This window comes from Hippocampus comes, unplaced genomic scaffold (assembly GCF_001891065.2).
Source record: "Hippocampus comes isolate QL1 unplaced genomic scaffold, H_comes_QL1_v1.1 scaffold177, whole genome shotgun sequence".
Taxonomy (NCBI): Eukaryota; Metazoa; Chordata; class Actinopteri; order Syngnathiformes; family Syngnathidae; genus Hippocampus; species Hippocampus comes.
The window spans coordinates 1,188,934-1,209,288 of record NW_017806158.1 but is presented as its reverse complement, the minus strand read 5'-3'; the positions used below and the strand labels follow the sequence as shown (position 1 = coordinate 1,209,288).

The window sequence follows — 20,355 nt, the reverse complement described above, 5'->3', positions numbered from 1 at the left end:
AATCTCTGAGGATAATAAGACGAAAAGATGACATTCATAGAGAGAGTTAGATTCAATTGCAATTGAGATCTTGATGGATTGAGATCAGATGGAGCTGGATGAATTTGAACCAGGGAGCACCGATGATAATGGCAAAAGATTTGAAGCACTTTTTCCTTATGGCATGCCAAAAAGCTACCAGCTTCTGACCTTGAATTTTTTTTGTGTCTACACTGATATTAGCAATTGTACCAATTTATGGAGGAATATTTTAACTAGGACTTGTCAAACAATCGCAGAAGGGGATCCTCGTGTAGTCAGATTGAAAGTGGCCAAAACCAACCAAACTTAATTATTTGGACAGATTGTAATTTGGGGTGAATCTTGTCATGTTGCGACAGAAAAAAAAAAACAGAATTGAGGTGTGGTTTTTCAGTTGTTATTGGCTAATTTAGAATGTGTTTTCCGCTTCGTTCACATAAGCAAAGTTGTTTCGATAGCATAAAAGTCAAGCCAAGCCAAGCTTGCTTTTAAAAAAAGAAAACATGACGTATAAAATAATTTTGTACTTTTGAATTAGGTACATTATACAGTCGATACTTTTTATATCTTTATTTAGTCACAGGAGTTGAATCACCACTCCTTTTACCACGCCTGTGGCTAGGCTACTTTTGCCAAGTCCGATTCTTGAATTTCAAATGTCAGTGAAACACGAATTGAGCACCGCACCTCATACGCATTTTGCGATGATTATTCATTGAGAACTTGAATGAAAAGAATATATGAGTGCATTGTGTGACACCATATCTATTTGTATTCTGTGCCCCGTTAGCTTTGTGCTGGAGCAGTACAACGCCCTCTCTTGGCTGACATGCGACCCGGCGACACAGGACCGACGTTCATGCCTGCCCATTCACTTTGTGGTGCTGAACCAGATGTACAACTTCATCACGAACATGTTGTAGCCACTCATAGGAGAGACATTTCAAGAAGAGAAGTCCAAAGCGATAACTCTGAAGGGGTTTCACCACACCAACTGGAGCACAGCGTTGGATCTCATTCCGAGATAGATTTTGATGGTTGTCCCCTTGGCGCAAAGACATGCACAAATAGACAAGGAAATGAATTACAATGATGGGTAGATCAGAGAAAATAAACGTGAGCGAGCGACGGATTGGTTGTTTTGTTTTGTTTTGTTTTATTTTGTGTTGTTTTTTTAACATGGCAGCGCACGCACTGGCCAGTCAGCATTTGGGAAAGATGTCTTCGTGTCAAGAGATAAAGGGATGTACTTGATTGAGAAAATAACGTTTAAAGAAATGATTTTTTGGCTTTATAGCCTAAAATTCCTTTTCATTCGTTTGGATGAAATTGAATCCAAACGAATAGCCTGCATCGATCTTATTTATTTTATGTTTTATGTATTATTTCTGAACCGCTTTTATAAGTATATATAGAGAGAGATATATCAATTGTGAAGGTTTGTATCACCTTCTTGCTTTAAAGCAATTGGTCTAAAGATATATGTAATCATCTTACTTAAGAACTGAGAAGCTATTGCAGGAAAAAAAAAAGCAAAAGACAGTCCCGGTAGGTTGCTTTCAGAGTATTATTTTTTGTAATGGAGAAAAAGACTATTTGTATTGTCACAATGTACAGAAGTGGAGAATTCTGATTTACAGCAAAGCTGTTGCTACATAGGAATTGTACAGCAACGAACTTCACTGTGTTCTAATAAAGAGGTACATTGTTGTATATAGTATTTTATACCACACATTTAGACACAAAAACCAAACTGCAATCTATATAAATAATTATATATATGAATGCCATGCCAGCAGTTGGTGCTGTGGCTTCTGTTTTGGGAATAAAATGTGTCAACATATTTTCCTGTGCTTGTTGTATTTATTGCTTTGAGGGGGAAGGAATGGTTGCGCAGTTGGTCAAGCGCACCAAGAGAAAGGTGGGCAAATTATGGCAAATGCTTGCAAATTGTTTCCCACAGGTTTGACTTATAGCATAAAATGATCATTATATAGTTGATCTTGGCTCTTTACCTCTGATTGGCCAATGTTGACTTTCAGTATTTGGCAGCTCCACCTATGTCACTTTTCTTGAGTGTGGACATTTTTGTGTGGTGTTCAATGAACTTCCAACTTCATTTATTTTTTTTTTAACTTCCTATATGGAGTTTGTATGTTTTGTATGCTTGTGTGAGTTTCCTCCAGGTAAACCGGCTTCCTCGCACATTCCAAAAAACAAAAAACAAATTTTAATTGAGAGCTATCAATTGTGCATAAATGCGAGTCATCAATTTTCTCCTTGTGCGATTGGTTGGTGATCAGTCCAGGGTGTTACCCACGTCTCACCCACAGTCTTGTTTTGTTTTGTTTTGTTATTTTCCCACAACTCTGTGTATAGTGAATTCCATTCTTTGACTTGTAAACTGTGGACATGCCCTGAAGCTCTTTGGGAGCAGCTGGCTGTCCGTTCCATGTCCATCATTGCGCCTTGCTGTCAACGACCTTTATAAATATGCAGTGGTCCTACTGTCGACTGTCATCACTCTGCAACTGGTCTCTCTGTGCTTTTGGCAAGATTGGCTTGTGGAATTTGCAATTTGGCAGTGACTAGTCAAGTGGAGTCCACATTACCTGTACAGTCAAATTCAATTCTAAATCGACATATTTAAGTAATCACCTTATTGCTTAATTAATTTTCCATTTTTATCATTCCATATTCCAAGAGCTAGTGAGGTGAGGTGTGGCGGGCATGTCGCCCCGGGAGGAGGGCCCAGGGACGACCCAGGACATGCTGGAGAGACTGTCTCCCAGCTGGCCTGGGAACGCTTCGGGATCCCCAGGGAAGAGCTGAAAGAAGTAGCTGGGGAGAGGGAAGTCTGGGCTTCCCTGCTAAAGCTGTTGCCCCCGCGACCCGACCCTGGATAAGCAGTAGAAAACGGATGGATTTTTTTCCATACCAGTGCAGTTCTACACCACTGGAAACTACGATCGCAATAAGGAAAATACATCCATCTTTTTCTACAGTGCTCTTCTTCATTCGAGTCTGAGCTGGAATCTGTCTCATGCAGGTGATTTATGGCGAGAAGCAGGATAATGCCGTGGGTTGTGCATACACAGAAAACCATTCACACCTATGGACATCGACTTGGGACCAGTCCTGTACTTAAGAGGATTTTTCAGGTATCTTGAGTATTTTTCGGACGACTTTTTATTTTCGCTCACATAATAGGTTTGTTACTTACTGTATTTCAACCTCTGCGGACGATCAAACAACGTAAAAAAATAGAGAGTTGAAATTCCTTGCAGCTGAGCTCTTAAATGACTGAGCTTTTGGGTTGAATACGTTTGAGGCAGAAAACACAAGGACAGCTGCTACATGTAGGAGCACGTGAAGCAGGGAACACCTTGACGCAACAAATTTGGAGAAGCAATATACTCTCCCCTGCATTGCCTTCTGTAAAAATTTTAAAAATGCACGGTTTACTTTTGTACTTAGTTACATTTAAGAGACTGTACTTTTTTTGTTTGTACCGATGCAAATGGTGTGAATCTGTTCTACTTTTACCAGTCTTTTTTTTACTATTTTGGAGCGTCTTTTTTTTTAACAATCATCCTTACTTGTACTGTATCTTAGAGTATAGGGAGTGCTTTTGACACTACCTCGTACTGTACAGTACATGATACCGTACTTCACAGACCTGAAAGAAAAAGGGTGTCGCATCAAGCGTTTGCTCACTTCATGATTAAAAATTAAAATTATATTAAATATATGAAATTAATGTGGAAATAAACACGTGGATTCACAAATGTGTCATTTATTATCAATGCAAATAAATGTTAATACAGTAACACATGGCTAGAAGTCCATACAGCGAACAGCGGCGCATTAGGAATCCTTCAAGCGGTCTATGCGCGAGACCGCTCCGTCTTTCTGCAGAGCGGTTTGAGCTTCTGGCATACTAGCTTCTTACTTTTCTTTCTGTGGGTACAGTTGAAGTCCGCCCGAGTGGAAATGGCAACACTTTAATAGTTAGTTTATGGAAAATGTGACACATTTTGAGAACCCTGTCGGCGACCGCAAAGGAACGATACTTTCTCGGACGCTTGCTATCTTAGCGCTCCCCTCTGGTGGCTTCGGTGCTCAGTTAAATCCGAGGTCTGGAGGCCTCCCACCTGAAAGTTAGCCAATTGTACCGCGGCAATTCTACTAATTGAGGTAAGCTTGTTACCGCTGCATTTCATAGCGTCTTAAATACGTGTATGGTGCAACGGTTTGTTGTCTGGCTCATTATTCTAGCATTAGCATTAGCTGATAGCTGGCTAGCTAGTAGCACGCTAAGCCACCGCAAAAGTGGCGAGAATAGTGACTACGCGCTATAAATTAGTGCAAGTTGAATTACAATCACATTTGGTTACTGGTCTGGTGTTGAGTTTATGTTTTGACCCGGAATGTGACCATTTATAACATTCACCTGTATGAATTAGCGTTTAGCCGAGCTGTCATTGTGTTTGGACTGAGATATACAGGTAAATTAAAACCTCCTCCAACTTTTTAGGCTTACAGCGACTAAATACATAAGTTATCGACTCCTAATAAACACTTGATGCGATCTATTAATGAAGGAGTCCGGTGACCTTGTGTGATCAGACTCCAGCTACTTTTGACAGCTCTATTGTGGTGGTTCTATTGTTTCTGGTCTCTTTCGTTTTGATGCTATCATGAGACAAATTGCATTTACCTAATTCAGTTAAATTATGCCGCTCATTTACTTTGGTGGTGTAGTTTCAGAGATGACAGACAGTGCAGGGCTGCAGTTTGTCAGCCCTTTTGCATTTGAAGCCATGCAGAAGGTGGATGTGCAGCGCCTGGCAGCTCTCAGTGACCCGGAGCTGAGGCTCCTGCTTCCCTGCCTGGTGAGGATGGCTTTGTGTGCGCCAGCTGACCAGAGCCAGGCATGGGCAGAGGACAAGAAGCTCATCCTCCGCCTGCTTTCAGGGGTGGAAGCTGTCAACTCTATTGTAGCTCTGCTGTCTGTTGATTTTCACGCGTTGGAGCAGGATGCCAGGAAGGAGCAGCAGCTCAGGTAATCCCTTGACACCCCATTTCTATGTCAAATCATAAAATTTGCTTGTTTCTTAGCTATGCCTTTTTCATTACTGGGCCAGGCACAAGGCAGGTGGTTCCAATGTGGAGAGTATCCTGGTGTCACAGCTGCAGCATGGCCTTACCTTAGAGTTTGAACACAGTGATCCTCTCAGGAGACTTCGTCTGACCCTGAGTGAGCTTTTGGCAATCATGAGTAAGGTACAGACTTCATCATCTTTGGTTTTAAGGATTTGCTGATCCCACACCTCAGCCACACATAAAAAAGAGATGTTGTGCACACAAATTCTCTCAAATTAATATAGAAATCAACATAAGGACAATTTGCTTATTTTTTATAAAATGTTGAGGAACTTGTCTAAGTAGTGTATGAATAAGAGAGAGTTTTACAACCTGATAGTTTTTGTAAGATAACAAAGTTAGGGCAGACTTAAATTCAAAGCAGTTGAACCAGTTCAGAGGTTTGATCATATCTGTTTTTACTTTCTATCAAAATGAAGGATGTGTTTTATTGCTTTTGTGTTTGACAGTGGTTAACTTATTTTTAGGCTTGTATGAAGGTTACAAATGTTAGAATCTACAAAAGCTATTATTAATGAAGATTTTAAGATGGCGACAATTTCAACAATAATTTGTAATTCCAAACAAATCAGAAGTTCAATCAGCTCAGGCCACTGACTGCATAGTTTTCGCCGAGGAGATTGTAGTGTACTGTAATTTGCGTTCAACTGTAGAGGTCGGAAAGATTTGCTATAAAAATTGTTACTGCTTGTACTAAATAAATCAATCGCAGCACTGTAACCACTCTGAGTATCTGAAAAGCCGAATGGTGTCAAAATGCTCCATAACTAAGGGCTGTTTATCAAGTTTATCAAAACAGGAACAAGTTTAAAAAAATAAAAATAAAAAAGAGCAAAGGACAAGTAGATAATACTTCACTCTAGTCACAGTTGTTTATCTACATATTTCTTAGGTGGTCGATTCAAATGGAGAATTCTTTCTCAAGTCGTCAGAGCTCTTTGAAAGCCCGGTCTACTTGGAAGAAGTTGCAGATGTGCTTTGCATTCTACAAGCAGGTATGTAAATCTGTTCAGGATAGGATTATGTTGAATTCAACAGTCTTGACTGTATTCATAAGAGAAACATGCGCACAGAAATTCATCCGATCTTGTCAGGCGCATCCCAAAAATATTTACAATCATTCACGTCTCACATATTTTGCTACATTTCAGTCCTATTCCAGAACGGGGAAACGCTCCATGCAATGTAAAAAAAAAAAAAAACCTTACAGGGTAAATTTTTGTTCATTTTTAAAATGAAAAATGAAGACGTCATAAGTCTTCACAGCCTTTGCTCACTACTGTGTTGATGCGCCTTTGATAACCACGTCAAGTCTTTTTAAATGTTATATTTTTTAATAAATTTCAAAACCCTCCCAAACTGCTTTCGGTAATTATTGTTTATTCTATGCAGAAAATATGAGGCAAAAACACACATTTTGCTATTTTGGGAATAAAATTAATGTGAGTGAATAAAAGCTTTGAAAATACTGTTAAGTGATTTTCATCTTTAAAAAAAAAAAAAAAAAAATTGTAAAGATCAAAGGCAAAATGATGGGCCCCATAAATCAAATTTAAAATCTCGAATGCCAGATGGATTTTTAGAGGAGGTCATGGGTTTGTAATTATATTTTTCAATGAATGAAACAACATCGGAAATAAGGAGGATATTTCGTCATCATTAACAGTCCAAAGAATCTCAATTCTTTCATTGCAATATTACTTTCCCTATCAAGCGTTTTTAATCGTGCTCCTCACTCCTCACAGAACCACCGTTCACTCTTGAATCGTAAAGCAGCGCCGTACACATTTGGGTGTAATAGACATTGAAATTCTGTGGGTGTTTTTGGACCAAAAAAAAAAAAAAAAATCAATTTGGCATCCCTGTTGATCTTGTAGTATACTACACTTACATCCCACACATATTAGTTGCGCATCAGAAGTCATCACATTTCCTGCTCAGCCAGCAGGAATTTGTGCATTTTGATAAACTGCATATTTATGTTGTCTCGCCAGAGCTGCCTTCCTTGCTGCCAATTGTGGATGTGGCAGAGGCTTTGCTGCATGTTCGCAATGGAGATTGGTTTCTTTGTCTGCTGGTTGCCAATGTGCCCGACAGCTTCAATGAAGGTAAATTATCTATCTTTCTTATATTTCTGACAAGGCAAGGAAGGGTTAGTTAACTGACAATATCAGATTTAGATAAACCCGTCCAAGTACACTTTGTCATTTCTATTTGAATTGCTTTAAATACGGTGAATTTCACACACTGTACGCTAGCTGCGAAGCTCAGAGGGAGGAGTCTATCACAGCAATTCTCCAGCTATACTGCACTGAGCATTCTTGCTCCTAATGCTATGAATAGTGGGTTGGTGAGTTTCTATTTTACTTATCGGTTAAACAAAGATTACAATCGAACATACTTAATCTCAAAACCAATGGGATGCTTTTCTCTCGTGAGCATAATAAAATATATGCAGGCTCCACCGTGGGCCCACCACAGCTTTTGGGAATGGCTGCTCTAAATTTTGAAGGCGCCTCAGTTTAAACACAAAGTATCCCTTTTTATGGGAAGAAATTCAGATTCAGCAGAGAGAAATGCATTTCAGTGCTTTTCCCCACAATAACTTATACATATTTAAAGCTGTCAGCTCTAATGACAATACAGAAATAACGTGATAAAATTTTCTAGGTCAGCATTTACCACTGTTTTATTGAACCAAATCTCATGGAACACCACCAACTAAAAATGTCACAACAAGTGTGAATACTGAAATAATGACTTGACTCACATACATTGAGACCGAGCCACTCTTAATGAAAATGTGTGTTTGTGTTTGCAGTGTGCAGAGGTTTGATCAAGAATGGAGAGCGCCAGGACGAGGAGAGCGTTGGTGGTCGACGCAGGACTGAAGCTCTGAGGCAGCTGTGCCAGATGAATCCTTCACAGGCTCTCAACATTCGAGCCATGGTGGTCAGTGGCAAAACATTTGAACTCAACACCATTTTTCAATACTTACAGAAAAGATTGGATTGAAATAAATTCATTGCTTTTGAGAAAAATAATACCTTTTATGCAAAGTATGGTGAGCAGTGGGTTGATGTATGAAATTGCTTTTGGTCAGGAATGTTACTGAATTTGATGAAACCATCCACCTTAATTGCAGAATATGACACCAGGACCTGACCAGCACAGTCTACAGTTAATATGAGAATAGGCTAACACATTGTGTGTTTATTTTATGTATTCATATTGATCTTAGGTGGAGGAATGTCATCTCCCTGGCCTGGGTGTGGCTCTGACGCTGGATTACAAACCAGACACAGCAGATGAGGCCGTCAGCCCCCTTGTTTCTTATGTCAGTGGTTTACTGCTTGGTACCAACAGCAAAGTCCGCACATGGTTCAGCATGTTCATTCGCAACGGGCAACAGGTAAGTTGCTTTGTTTTAAATGCAGGACAAAGGTTCAGAGGACGATCATTACTGCACTGCAGTCGTTTACACTCATCGACATTCTGACGTGGCCGTCATCTTTTTTTGGATTTACTTCATTTGCAACTTCACACCGTTTGTGACCTTTTCTTTTGTACCTGCCCTACTGTTGTACCGTGCGTCTGAATGGAATTGTGCATTTAAAATACCACAGAAGCTGAAAATGGCCTTGCTTATCTTTCCATCGACTGACATTTCTTCTTGGTTATGGAGAACAAGGAGCGCTTCTCTCGAAATGTCATGGTGTTTGCTCCTAATATCCCTGCAATAAAGCCTTTCCCCAGCCGTGAGGAAAAAGCCTCTGTCAAATGTTTCACAATACGGCCTAACCTTCTTCGACCACCTTACAGTCTAAATTCTCAATTGCATTTCAGCAGAAGGAGAAAAAAAATGAATTTGTTGCTCTGATTGTAAGACAATAGTAAAGCAATTACCTGACAAAATGCCAATACTGGCTCGTTGCTACCGGATGATTGCTCATCAGCTCCTGTGATTTTTTTTTTTTTCTTCCCCCCCCTCTCCCTGCTAGAGAAAGCGAGAGAGCAGCTCAGTGCTGTGGCAGATGCGAAGGCAGCTGCTGTTGGAATTGGTTGCTATCCTGCCTCGCTCGCGCAGCACCCATGTTCCCAATGACGGTGCCATAGATGACGAGGGTGGTTTCGGCTACTCAGGCCTCAGAGAGGAGCATGTGGTGAAGGCGAGTGCTCTGCTCCGACTCTACTGTGCTCTCATGGGCATCGCTGGCCTCAGGTAAGTCAGCGGAAATGCAATACTAACTCTGATTTTTGTAGTGTCACTTTATTATAGTTGTTTTTTTTTTTGGATTGTTTGTTTTGCTGGCCATTTTTTCCCCTTTTTTGCACCTCCTCAAAGAAATACTTCCGTTCAGCCGTAATTTTCTTATTAACGGAATGTATGTTTGTTGTTTCACTTGTAGAAAACAAGAAAATGCTTTGGAAATGTTGATTTAATTGAAATTAGTTTCTGAATCCTTTTACTGTGGTCCTGACCCAGACCAACAGACGAGGAGGCAGAGCAGCTACTGCAGCTGATGACGAGCCGACCTCCGGCGACTCCCGCTGGTGTTCGCTTTGTTTCCCTGTCCTTCTGCAAACTGCTCGCCTTTCCTACGCTTGTCAGGTACATAACGTTCTCTTTACTGATACCTAATCCCCCGGGGTTAAGTAAATTTCTGTATTCTGGTTCCTCTTGTTCAAGGAACAATTGCCTGCCACTGTGTTATGTTGTTAAAATCAATTGACGGAGAACACTGTCTTGTTTCTGGCATCGTGGCTTTAGCACACCAGAGCAGGAACAACTCATGGTCATGTGGCTCAGCTGGATGATCAAAGAAGAGGAATACTTTGAGAGGTAAAGATTTCTGCTTACAGAATTTTCACCCAACTGGGTGATCATAATGCCCAGTGGAATAGGTTAAGGTTGTCTTCAACCATGCGCTTTTTTTTGTTTGTTTATGTGTCATATTTTTTATCAGGCACAACGCGAGTTAAATAAGGAATCAAGAGAAATTGGGCATGTCTAATTGTAAACATTGCCTTTTTGTCTGAAAAAGAGAGTTGATATATTTGGGTGTAATTTGACATTTGAAACATGTCAGTATCCATTGGTATATTACTTTGAATGTGGAAATACTTTGTTATTAGTGATCTAAGATGCAAAACTACTGTCTGATGTCAGTTGTTACTAGACTAGAAATACCAATGCTTGTATTGCGCCGATATGTCAAATAAACAAATTCATAATTCAAGTTTTTATTGGGCTTTGTCATGCCATTGGGACGGGCTGTTGTTTGCAATAATCCCTTTGCTGTTGTGTCTGTCATTTATTTGGCATTACAGTAGTCAGGTTTTATGATTTGCCCTCAAATTATGACATCTTTGACGCTTTGGGATTTTGTCCTGAAGAAGTCAGTCTCAGACTTCAGAGAGCGCCGAGTGTTTCTTAGTTTGTTGATCTCATTCTGTGAAGTGCATTCACAATTTACATTTGACAGATAAGCAGGGAAACGTTCTAAAGTGACAGTGACTAAAATTATAGATTCCGAGTATGTGTATGTTCGGTATTTCTTTATTTAAATGTTATCTTATAAAATGCAGGTTTAGCAACCAGGCTGTCCTATGTGTGTCCTCCCCCATACAGTGCTGCAGGTGTATCCGCTTCTTTCGGAGAGATGCTCTTATTGGTGGCCATGTATTTCCATAGCAACCAGCTCAGCTCCATTATTGAGTTGGTGTGTTCTACTTTGGGGATGAAGGTAAGGTGATCGGTCGGAGGATGACAGTGATCAATATGTTAGTCTGTCTGACCAGATGCTGCCCCCACCCCCCACCCACCCTGCTGCAGCAGCAGCAGCACATGAAAAGACTCCACCACTGATGAAACGCTTCCAGCATACATACGCAGTATCTGCAAAGACACTCACATGTCCCTGCAGCATGTTCACTGTTTTATAACTTATTAAGTGCACTATTTTCTCCCGCATGTGTGCTAAGTGGTTTTCCTGTCTCAGTGTATGTTCCACTAAGATGTGCAATGTAATTGGATTTAGAGTCTGTTTGTTTCCACCCCCAGGGAAACACTATCAATTCAGCATTGTGCCTGCCATGAAGAGTTTTTTTTATTTTTTTAAATGAAATATGAAGAGAGGAAATTGAAAAATCGCAATACCTGCACTGCTGCCTTCAGGTTGTTTTCACTCGAAAGTAAAGCTGCCACTTTTCATCTTTTTCTTCTGCAGATTGCCATCAAACCAAGCTCTCTAAGCAAGATGAAGACCATCTTCACACAAGAGATCTTCACAGAGCAGGTGCTTTTAGAATCCCATGTCCATTTTATAGCACTGTCTTTTTGCAGACTCAAGTGCTAAAGTATGATTTTTGAATTGACTATTTATTTGGACAATCATGGTATATATTTTGTGTTATCTGGAGCTGCACAGAATGTGGTCGTCTTTTTTTTTTCCCTTCAAATTTCCATTGTTTTATTGACAGCATGTGTTTTGTTGTGCAGGTGGTTACAGCCCATGCAGTGAGGGTGGCGGTGACCAACAATCTAAGTGCCAACATCACAGGATTTCTCCCCATTCACTGCATCTACCAGCTGCTTCGAAGTCGAGCTTTCACCAAGCACAAAGTGTCAATCAAGGTAGACATTTTATGTGAGATAATTGGTCCGACTATTCTTTCAGTGCGATGTTCAAAACATTCACGCCTCATTGATGTTGCCTTTCACCTTCAAGGACTGGATCTACCGTCAGCTGTGTGAGACAAACACCCCCATCCACACTCAGCTAATACCTCTGGTTGACGTTTACATCAACTCAATCCTCACTCCAGCGTCAAAGGCCAACCCCGAGGCCACCAACCAACCTATCACAGAGCAGGAAATCCTCAGTGTCTTCCAGGCCTCTTCCACCGTAAGTCATCCTGAGTACTTCCACAAGGACTGATTCTATTTTATTACGTTATTCAAGAGAAAATAATTTTTAGGGTGGGGGGAGAGGGGGGGGTCACAGAGATTATCATGTAGAGTTTTTTTTTTTTCCTCTTTTAGCAAGGAGACAGTAGTCGAGGAGGACGACAACGCAACTCCATCACAACCCAACTCCTTATCCTCTACTACATCCTGTCTTATGAGGAGAATCTGTTGGCTAGCACCAAACAATTGGGTGTGTAAACATTTAACTTTGCCTGTGTCCATTCAATGGTTCTCTTGCTTTTTGTCCTCTTAGTTATAGGGATTTCTCTCTGTGGACATGCAACCACTTATCCTTTCCACTCTGGGCACAGCATGTTGGCTACTTCATAGATAAATGATGGCCTGACAAACAGCCAAGTGAAATTATTCTGCAAGATAACTAGGGCAGCTCGAGGTTAGATTGTAGCATGAGCAGTTACAGTGCTGTGAAATAGGATTTGACCCCTTCATGATGTTCTTTGCATATTTATCACATACAACTGTTTCAGTTCAACAAACCAATTTTAATATCACACAGAAAAAGCCCAAGGAAATACAAAATGCAGTTTCTAAATGCCAATTCAATTTATTAAGGCACAAAAAAAAAAATTAAAAAAAAAAAAACTGCCTGTCCCTACATGAAAAAGTAATTGTTCCCACTTGTTAAATCACAAAATAACTGTGACTAACGACCGTTTTGGGAAAGGCGAGTTCAATTAAACAGGCAACACCTTGGCACCACATTTGTTGAATCAATAAATCACATCAATAGAATCTGTTGGGCAGTGAAGTAGGGCTACACAGAGCTCAAGAAACAAATGCATCATGCCAAGATCCAAAGAAAATTCAAGAAAAGTTATTGAAATCTATCAGTCTGGAAAAGCCATTTCCAAGACTTTGGGCCTTCAGCAATCCACTGTCAGAGCCATTATCCACAAATGGATACAACTGGGAACCGTGGCAAACATTCCCTGGAATGGTTGACCAGCTAAAATTACTCCAAGAGAATAACCTAGAACAACACCCAAAGAACTCCAGACCTCGCTAGCCTCAGTTGAGGTCAGTGTTCACGACTCCTACCTTAAACTGGCCAAAAATGGGGGCAAATACTTTTTCACTGCACTGTAGTCTTGCTGGTTTGTATACCCATTTTATGACAAGCCCTCCTTTTGCCCTTCATTAGGCCACATTTATGAGAGTTATGCCCATCTCTTAAATTGATCTGTTTGATTGAAGAGTAATGAAACCGATCAGCAGCAGTACTGAACTTGTGTCAATAGAAAGTCACCTCCGGGAGCCGTGCACAATACATCTATAATCTATGTTCTCTACTGAATTTTAGAACCTTTTTTTTTTTTTTTTTTCTTTTGGTATTCGAACTTTTCACTCTGTTTTTTGACAGCTTTAATGCAAAAGAAGCCGAAGTCATATTCAGCAGCACTGATGGACCAGATCCCCATAAAGTACTTAGTTACTCAAGCCCAAGGGCTGCAACAAGAGCTTGGGGGTGAGTTAGCACAAGATTCTATTGCAAGATCCATCTATATTTGGTTTTATGAAGACATTTCAAAAATACACAAAAGAAAAATAAACCCACAAAATTCTTACCGGGAGTAGACTGGTTCACAATCTCACTTTCTTGTTCCATGTCGCCAGGTCTGCACTCTGCCTTGTTGAGGTTGCTGGCCATCAACTACCCTCACCTGTGTCTTGTGGAAGATTGGATGTGTGAAGAAGTAGTAACGGGTACTCTTCCCCTGCTGAGGAAAATGATGCTTCCCAGCAACACCTGCAGATACACTCAGAGCCAGCTCCACCAAGGTGCGCATCATATGCCACTTTTTGTCTTCAAATGACCATAGTTTAAGACGGTTGAAAACTGTCAAGAGACTGCAAGGCCTTCTCATCTGGCTTGAACACTATCACTGACTTACAGTCTAAATTCCAATATTTGTTTCATGTTATTGTAATAATTTATTTCCAACAGTCTCTTGTTTTCATTTCTCTTTTAATTTAAGACAAGTGAAATCCCAAGCATGAAATAAAGGACTTAACACCTAACTGGTGCACCTAATCTGATTATCATGTTGCCTTTTCGTAGGTTCAGTAAAATATGACAAGGTTAATGGAAGAACGCCATTGGAGTTTTGGTGTAATTACTGTTCACATCTTGAGTTGAGACAAATTGATAACAAAACAATTGTTCATTACAACTATGCCACCCTGCACTTTTTTTCTTTCTCTCTCAAAGTCAGGCTGTATCTTAATTTATGCATGAGAAGTAATTTGTTTGGCAGATGCTTCATCTGTCTTTATGCATTGCACATCGGTTCAAGGAAACACAACGAGACTTCACAGTTCCAGACTTTACAAATGACTCAGTCATTTTTTTTTCTTCTTCTTTATACCCAGCTTTCCAGAAGTTGCCATCCAGCAGTCCAAAGCTGATGCGGATCCTGGAGCAGTTGACACTTCTCACACCGGGAGACCTTATCCCTTATTCAGAGTCCCTCACCACCAGCATGGCTCTGCTGCTGGAACCTTCTGTTCCTCGCCGCACTCTGCAGACACTCAACAAGCTCTGGATGGGCCTCAACACTGTGATGCCTCGCAGGTACAATGTGTGAATACAATTAAATATTGGAGACCAGATGTTGGAGAGAAAATGCTGCAATGACCCTTTCATGTCCAAATAAAACACCGGCGAAATTATTCAAAATTGGGACACCATTTCTCTGTCTACTTTTGTAATGATGTAATATATATATATTGCCTTTGAACTAACATAAATTATAGGTAATGTACAGTATTACTGTAATTGCTTTCTCTCTATCTTGTGCCTCCAATTTGATTTGCAAGAAACCACCTCGGCCAAGGATAAACAACCAATCAGAGACATTTCTTGTGCCCTCGCAGGCTCACCCTGCCACCTTGTGGTTGTTTTGTTAGTTGGCTGTAATGTAAAGGAAATGTTCAATTGGAATAGAAGTCAATCACTTTACGCTCGGAATGCCTTGAATTTATGCCCTTATTTGGGTACTGAATCTCAAAATCCATTCCGTGCATCAAATGCTATTTTCTTATTTAATTATACCTGTTATCTTTGACCAGGGAAAAAAAATCCCTCCAAATAACACCAGTGTCATTTTTGGGGCCTTTGGTTAATGTGAGAATCGCTGTGTGTGTTGTTTCAGTGAAAGGTTATCAGCTGCTCTTGAGTCAGTGGCATTTCTCTTAAAGCCGTGTAAGTTGCTGAGAGACACAGTAAGTGGATTAAAGGAAGACCTGTGGAACGAGAGTTGTTGACCCTGAGCCACTTGCTCAAAGATGATTGTGCGAATAGATCAGAGGTACCAAGCAAGGCAAGTCTTGTCAGCCCTCACCCAAAGCTCGGGACAGAAGAGGGTCCCCCCCCCCAATGACCTCTGGCTTCACAGGAGCACAGTTACAAAGCACTGAGCAGACATCCTATTGATCCGAATGGGTCTCTGCAGGACAAATGAAGTACATTTCCTGAACGGGCGATGTAACGGATTGTTGCCAATGACAGCTTTTATTAATTCGGAAGGAAAACACAGCAATTTTGTTTTTAAAGCTTGCGTACCCTGAGGAGTCTGGAGCTCACTATGAATGGATTATGCGATTTACTGACTGGATGTCTTACTTTTGCCGTTGATGCTGTAATCTTTTTTTTTTTATTTTATTTTAAAGAGAGTGTTTTTATAATTAATAAATGTTCCACGTTGCACTGTCAAAGCAAATTCTTTCCAAACAGCGGTGGGATATTGGGAGCTAAAACCGGTGCATTTGTGTTGCAGGCTGTGGGTGATGACTGTGAATGCCCTCCAACCTTCAGTAAAGCTGCTCAGACAGCAGACGTACACTCAAAATGACCTCATGGTGGATCCCCTCATTGTTCTACGCTGTGATCACAGGGTGTACAGGTACAACTCAAGTTCAGCCCAATATTGAAATATGGGTGCCCTTCTTTACTCTTTTCAATGCCATACCCATTTAAAAAACAAAAGAGAACCTATTGAGTAGCAGCCCAATTAACTCATTCACTCCCAAAGACATTTTTAAACGTCTTTTCAGACTTGGTCCAGAATTGGGTGCTACTGAATGAGTTAAGAGCATTCTGACTCATATTTCTGGGCTCACAAAAAATTGTGTTTCATGACTATGTAAACATTGAAACCACCAAATGAACGATGAGATTATCTTCTTTCCTCAGAAAAAAATGTCTGTTTGTACTTTATTCCGTTGTTTTCGTAATCAGTTAGTTTATAGTTGGCTTTCACCCAAATCACCTATTTTGGACGAAACAAAAATATAGAAAACAAGCTTTTTGTGAAAAGATATATAAATGTTTTATGCACAACAGTGACATTTATGCTGATAATTTTTGCTTTAGTGATATCACAAGCATCTGAGCATTTTTTTTCTTCGATAAAATACCAACAGCAACAATGAAAACTTGCTTTTGATGGCAAAATTATGTGTTTACAAACCAGTGTAACCATTTTATATTTGACAAACTTTGCAAACTATTTGCACACTATTGAGTAGGTGTAGTAGTAGTAGTATTTAATAGTGTGTGCGCTTGTTTGTATACATTGCGTCATCGCTTCTACTTCTGAATTTAAATAATCGAAGTCATCTTTTTTTTTTCTCAGTTTGTGATGCTATATGGGGTACATTTAATGTGACAAACACTTTGATCAATCACAAGCTGCTTGTAACGACCAAATTTCCAGGGCCATGTTCACAACCATCAAGTACTGTTCGTCAAGCATTGTGAGGGATGATGGATGGATTGATGAATGTTTTGATAGGGAGTGGTCTCATCCAAAAAAGACCCAGTGCTGTCATCTGCTGGCCATACTGAATGATCAAACCAGGGTTGACATTAAGTTCTGCAGTTAGTCCAAATGCAGCAGCTTGTGTTTTAACTGGGACATCGAGGTATGACCATATTACTGCAGTATCGGCCTCCCTCCACTTGCTACCTGTATATATCAGAGCGGATTTTAAGATGCTGCTTTTAACCTGTAAGATTTTCAGTTCTTTAGCACCATCTTATTTTAACTGATCTTGTGCATGTTTATACCACATGGCCTCTGCGCTCAGAACGAAGCAGCCGGCTAAATATCCCAAGAGTTAGGAAACTGTTTGATTGAAAGTGCTCTTTTAATAAATTTATTATTATGATGATTATTATTATTACACTTGTCCCTTAAACATTGCCAATGACACTGTTCAAAGAGTTAATTGACAATAATGCACCTAAATCGTAGAAACAAATCCTAGATTTTTTTGTGAGTGTAATTTGGTTCCTCTTTCTTTAGATGTCCTCCTTTAATGGACATTGTCCTGCACATGCTTAACGGCTATCTACTAGCATCCAAAGCCTACCTGCACAGCCATTTGAAAGAGACGGCAGACTTTGATAGACAGAACCAGACAGTCTCCAACCTGGGTGTACCTGGACAGCCAGATACACCTGAGGTCACTAGGGAGGAGCTCAAGAACGCCCTTTTAGCGGCTCAGGTATTTCTTACATCCTCATATAATTTGTTTTTCCTCTATATATTTTTCCTCAAGAATAATTCCATGCTCAGTTTGTTGGGTTGCGATACGAACAGCTCCTGATAATTCCTGTTCAATCCAGGATAGTGCAGCAGTCCAAATTCTTCTGGAAGTGTGTTTACCAACCTCAGAGGAGCAGCAGCTGGGATGCAGCACACAGAGCCTTCTAAGGGCCATCAGGGGCCCGGTGCCAGCAAAAACGGAACAAAGCAGCCTTCTGCTGAGAGCCAAGGAGGGCGTGAGGGATGCTGAGCCGGAGGGAGGCCTGCTCAGTGATTTGAGGGAGGTGCAGTGTCTCATCTGTTGTCTCCTGCATCAGATGTTCATCGCTGACCCGAATATTGCCAAACTCGTCCACTTTCAGGTAAGACAATGCGTGAGATCTGCGGATCCATGAAATTTTACTTATGCACTTAAATCAGTTACGGTGCTGTTTTTGTTTTTTGGGGTGGGGGGGTGTTCACAAAAAAATTACTGTCCTCTCCTCTGGGTCTGTTTTTCCACCGTTTAGAAAAGATTAATTTTGACTCCATTATTCATCAAACTTACCAGCTGCATTAGCAGTCAGTGGCCGCTGCTCTCCCAGAAGCAGCAGATGGTCAATATTATTGAATATTATTGAAGCGAACCTCTCCAATTCCGCAGTGCAAAAAGCTGCCACAAGCTTCGATCAATATTAACTCCTTTTTAATTACCTCAAGCCCCGTTGCACTCCGATTAGTCATGTTTTGACATACATGGTCTCTTTCAGGGCTATCCTCAACCTCTGCTGCCTCTAACAGTGTCAGGCATCCCTTCCATGCACATCTGCCTGGACTTCATCCCAGAACTTCTGGCCCAGCCTCAACTGGAAAAGCAGGTGAGACATCCCGGCCTTGTCGTGACTCTCTCTGGCCTGGCTTGTGCTGAGCATCTGTGTTTGCAATTTTGCCGCATTAATATTTCTTATATATAAATTCAGCGTGAATGTTATCTCTTGACAGATTTTTGCAATCCAGTTGCTTTCCTACTTGTGTATCCAGTACGCACTGCCCAAGTCACTCAGTGTGGCTAGGTTGGCTGTCAGTGTCATGGGTACACTGCTCACAGGTCAGGAAACAAGTTTTCTTCCTTATGTTACACACCTGTTTTGTTTTAAAAATTTAAAAACATTACAATAGTTTTGTTATTCCCCACAAGGGCTGTCATTCTATACATTTTGCTACCACCATCTGGCCAATGTCTGATAGTGCAGCATTACGACCTGCCTTTCGTGAAGGTCTGGTAGGGCTATAAATGTTTGTTGGTGTGTTTCCCTTGCTTCAGTGCTGACTCGTGCCAAGCGCTTTGCCTTCTTCATGCCCACCCTGCCGTGCCTGGTGGCCTTCTGTCAGGCCTTTCCTCCACTCTACGAAGATGTGACAGCCCTGCTGGTACAAGTCGGGCAGGTCTGTGCCTCTGATGTGGCCACCAAAGCCAGGGACATCGACCCTCTCATAGCTCGTAAGTACAGACAAACGCTGGTTTGTCAAAATTCAAAATGTGTTAATTTTTTCTCTAGAAAGATATTAAGCAAACACACACTTATATAAAATATACATTTTTATTTTCTTCTTTGTTTTTTAGGTTTGCAGTATCTAAAGGAGAAGCCGCGGGATACTTCAGTCGAAGGTTCCAGCAAACTGGAATTACCCCAAAGGACAGCAGAGAAACTTGGAGGAGCTGACCCGGATGTCCAGATCTGCTACTGCGTCGAAGCTACATTCATGGACATCATCAGCTCCACCCTTCATGGCCTATAAAGTAGACAGACAATCAATACAGTGTGTACTCATGCTTTTCTCATTCTGTGATCTCATGTATTTAATCTGGTCCCTCAGGTGGTCTCGAGGTTGGAAACATTGTCTTTGCGTGAGGGGATCTATTAATGGAATCGTACACCCCCAAAAATAATAGTCTTCTGAATGAAGCGATTGTGATTTTGATTACCGTGAAGGTTATTGAAGGGCTATCTAGGTAAAGCCTTTATTTATCAATGCTTCATCTTGAGGGGGGATCCCTTTGCACCATTGGCCTTTATTTTTACATTCTGTGAATAAATAATGATTTTCAGTTCATGTACAACAGGTAAAATTATGTCCTCTGTTACAAATGTAGAAAGTGAATCACTGAAAGGCTAAGGGCCTATTTTGTTGACCGCTGTTTTTAATACATGTAAATATATATATTTTTTTCAACTAAAAGGGGAAACGAATTTTTGTACTGTGTCGTATGGTATTTGTTTGTAATAAAACAAATTCTCTTGAGTATAATCAATTCCTTTGCACCTAAAATCCAACTCGAATATCCTGCGCTGTCAGTTCTAATCAAGTACATGATAAGCCCCCACCAAACTATAATGCCTGATAAGCCCCCACCACTCGAAAACTTTGGCCTGTGGGATAAAATAATAGACACTTCTCACATTTCTTTCTAGAAATCTTGAGGTGTTCTGACGCTTGCACGGAAACATTTTTTCCCTAGTCACTAAATGGTTGTATTCTGTCTCGGTGTTTGCAAAACGGAATGCCTTTTGATGCAGACTAATTGCTTGTGTTCGCAACGAGAAATTAAACGAGATCTCTGCAAACCAAGTAATTTTTATGCCAAGT

The 20,355-nt window shown here is 40.6% G+C and overlaps 2 protein-coding genes across 3 annotated transcripts in view; both read left to right on the top strand.

Annotated features, from left to right (window-relative positions):
- The window catches only part of med13a (mediator complex subunit 13a), a 78,224-nt gene extending 76,360 nt beyond the window's left edge, over window positions 1-1,864 (top strand). For both annotated transcript variants that reach the window (XM_019895273.1, XM_019895272.1), the window contains one exon: window positions 812-1,864. In XM_019895273.1, the coding sequence (XP_019750832.1) occupies window positions 812-944 (133 nt within the window). In that variant the 3' untranslated portion in view covers window positions 945-1,864. The remainder of the gene's footprint in view (window positions 1-811) is intronic.
- A 2,002-nt stretch (window positions 1,865-3,866) lies between these two features.
- Window positions 3,867-20,016, top strand: ints2 (integrator complex subunit 2). Its single transcript, XM_019895298.1, has 25 exons — window positions 3,867-4,218; window positions 4,786-5,086; window positions 5,169-5,307; window positions 6,080-6,182; window positions 7,182-7,295; window positions 8,009-8,139; window positions 8,429-8,599; window positions 9,189-9,409; window positions 9,674-9,799; window positions 9,959-10,030; window positions 10,820-10,934; window positions 11,418-11,486; window positions 11,690-11,824; window positions 11,919-12,095; window positions 12,233-12,347; window positions 13,539-13,643; window positions 13,793-13,957; window positions 14,549-14,750; window positions 15,955-16,080; window positions 17,485-17,686; window positions 17,808-18,089; window positions 18,477-18,584; window positions 18,709-18,814; window positions 19,031-19,207; window positions 19,331-20,016. Exons 2-25 carry the CDS (start codon window positions 4,794-4,796, stop codon window positions 19,504-19,506), a joined length of 3,630 nt encoding a protein of 1,209 aa, XP_019750857.1. The 5' UTR covers window positions 3,867-4,218; window positions 4,786-4,793; the 3' UTR covers window positions 19,507-20,016.
- The last annotated feature ends 339 nt before the right edge of the window (window positions 20,017-20,355 follow it).

Excerpts from the sequence above, each read along its gene's own strand:
- ints2 (XM_019895298.1), top strand. The coding sequence starts at position 4,794 with ATGACAGACAGTGCAGGGCTGCAGTTTGTCAGCCCTTTTGCATTTGAA. Across the intron at positions 9,800-9,958 it reads GCCTTTCCTACGCTTGTCAG|CACACCAGAGCAGGAACAAC; the intron begins GTACATAACGTT and ends TCGTGGCTTTAG. Across the intron at positions 14,751-15,954 it reads AACACTGTGATGCCTCGCAG|GCTGTGGGTGATGACTGTGA; the intron begins GTACAATGTGTG and ends TTTGTGTTGCAG.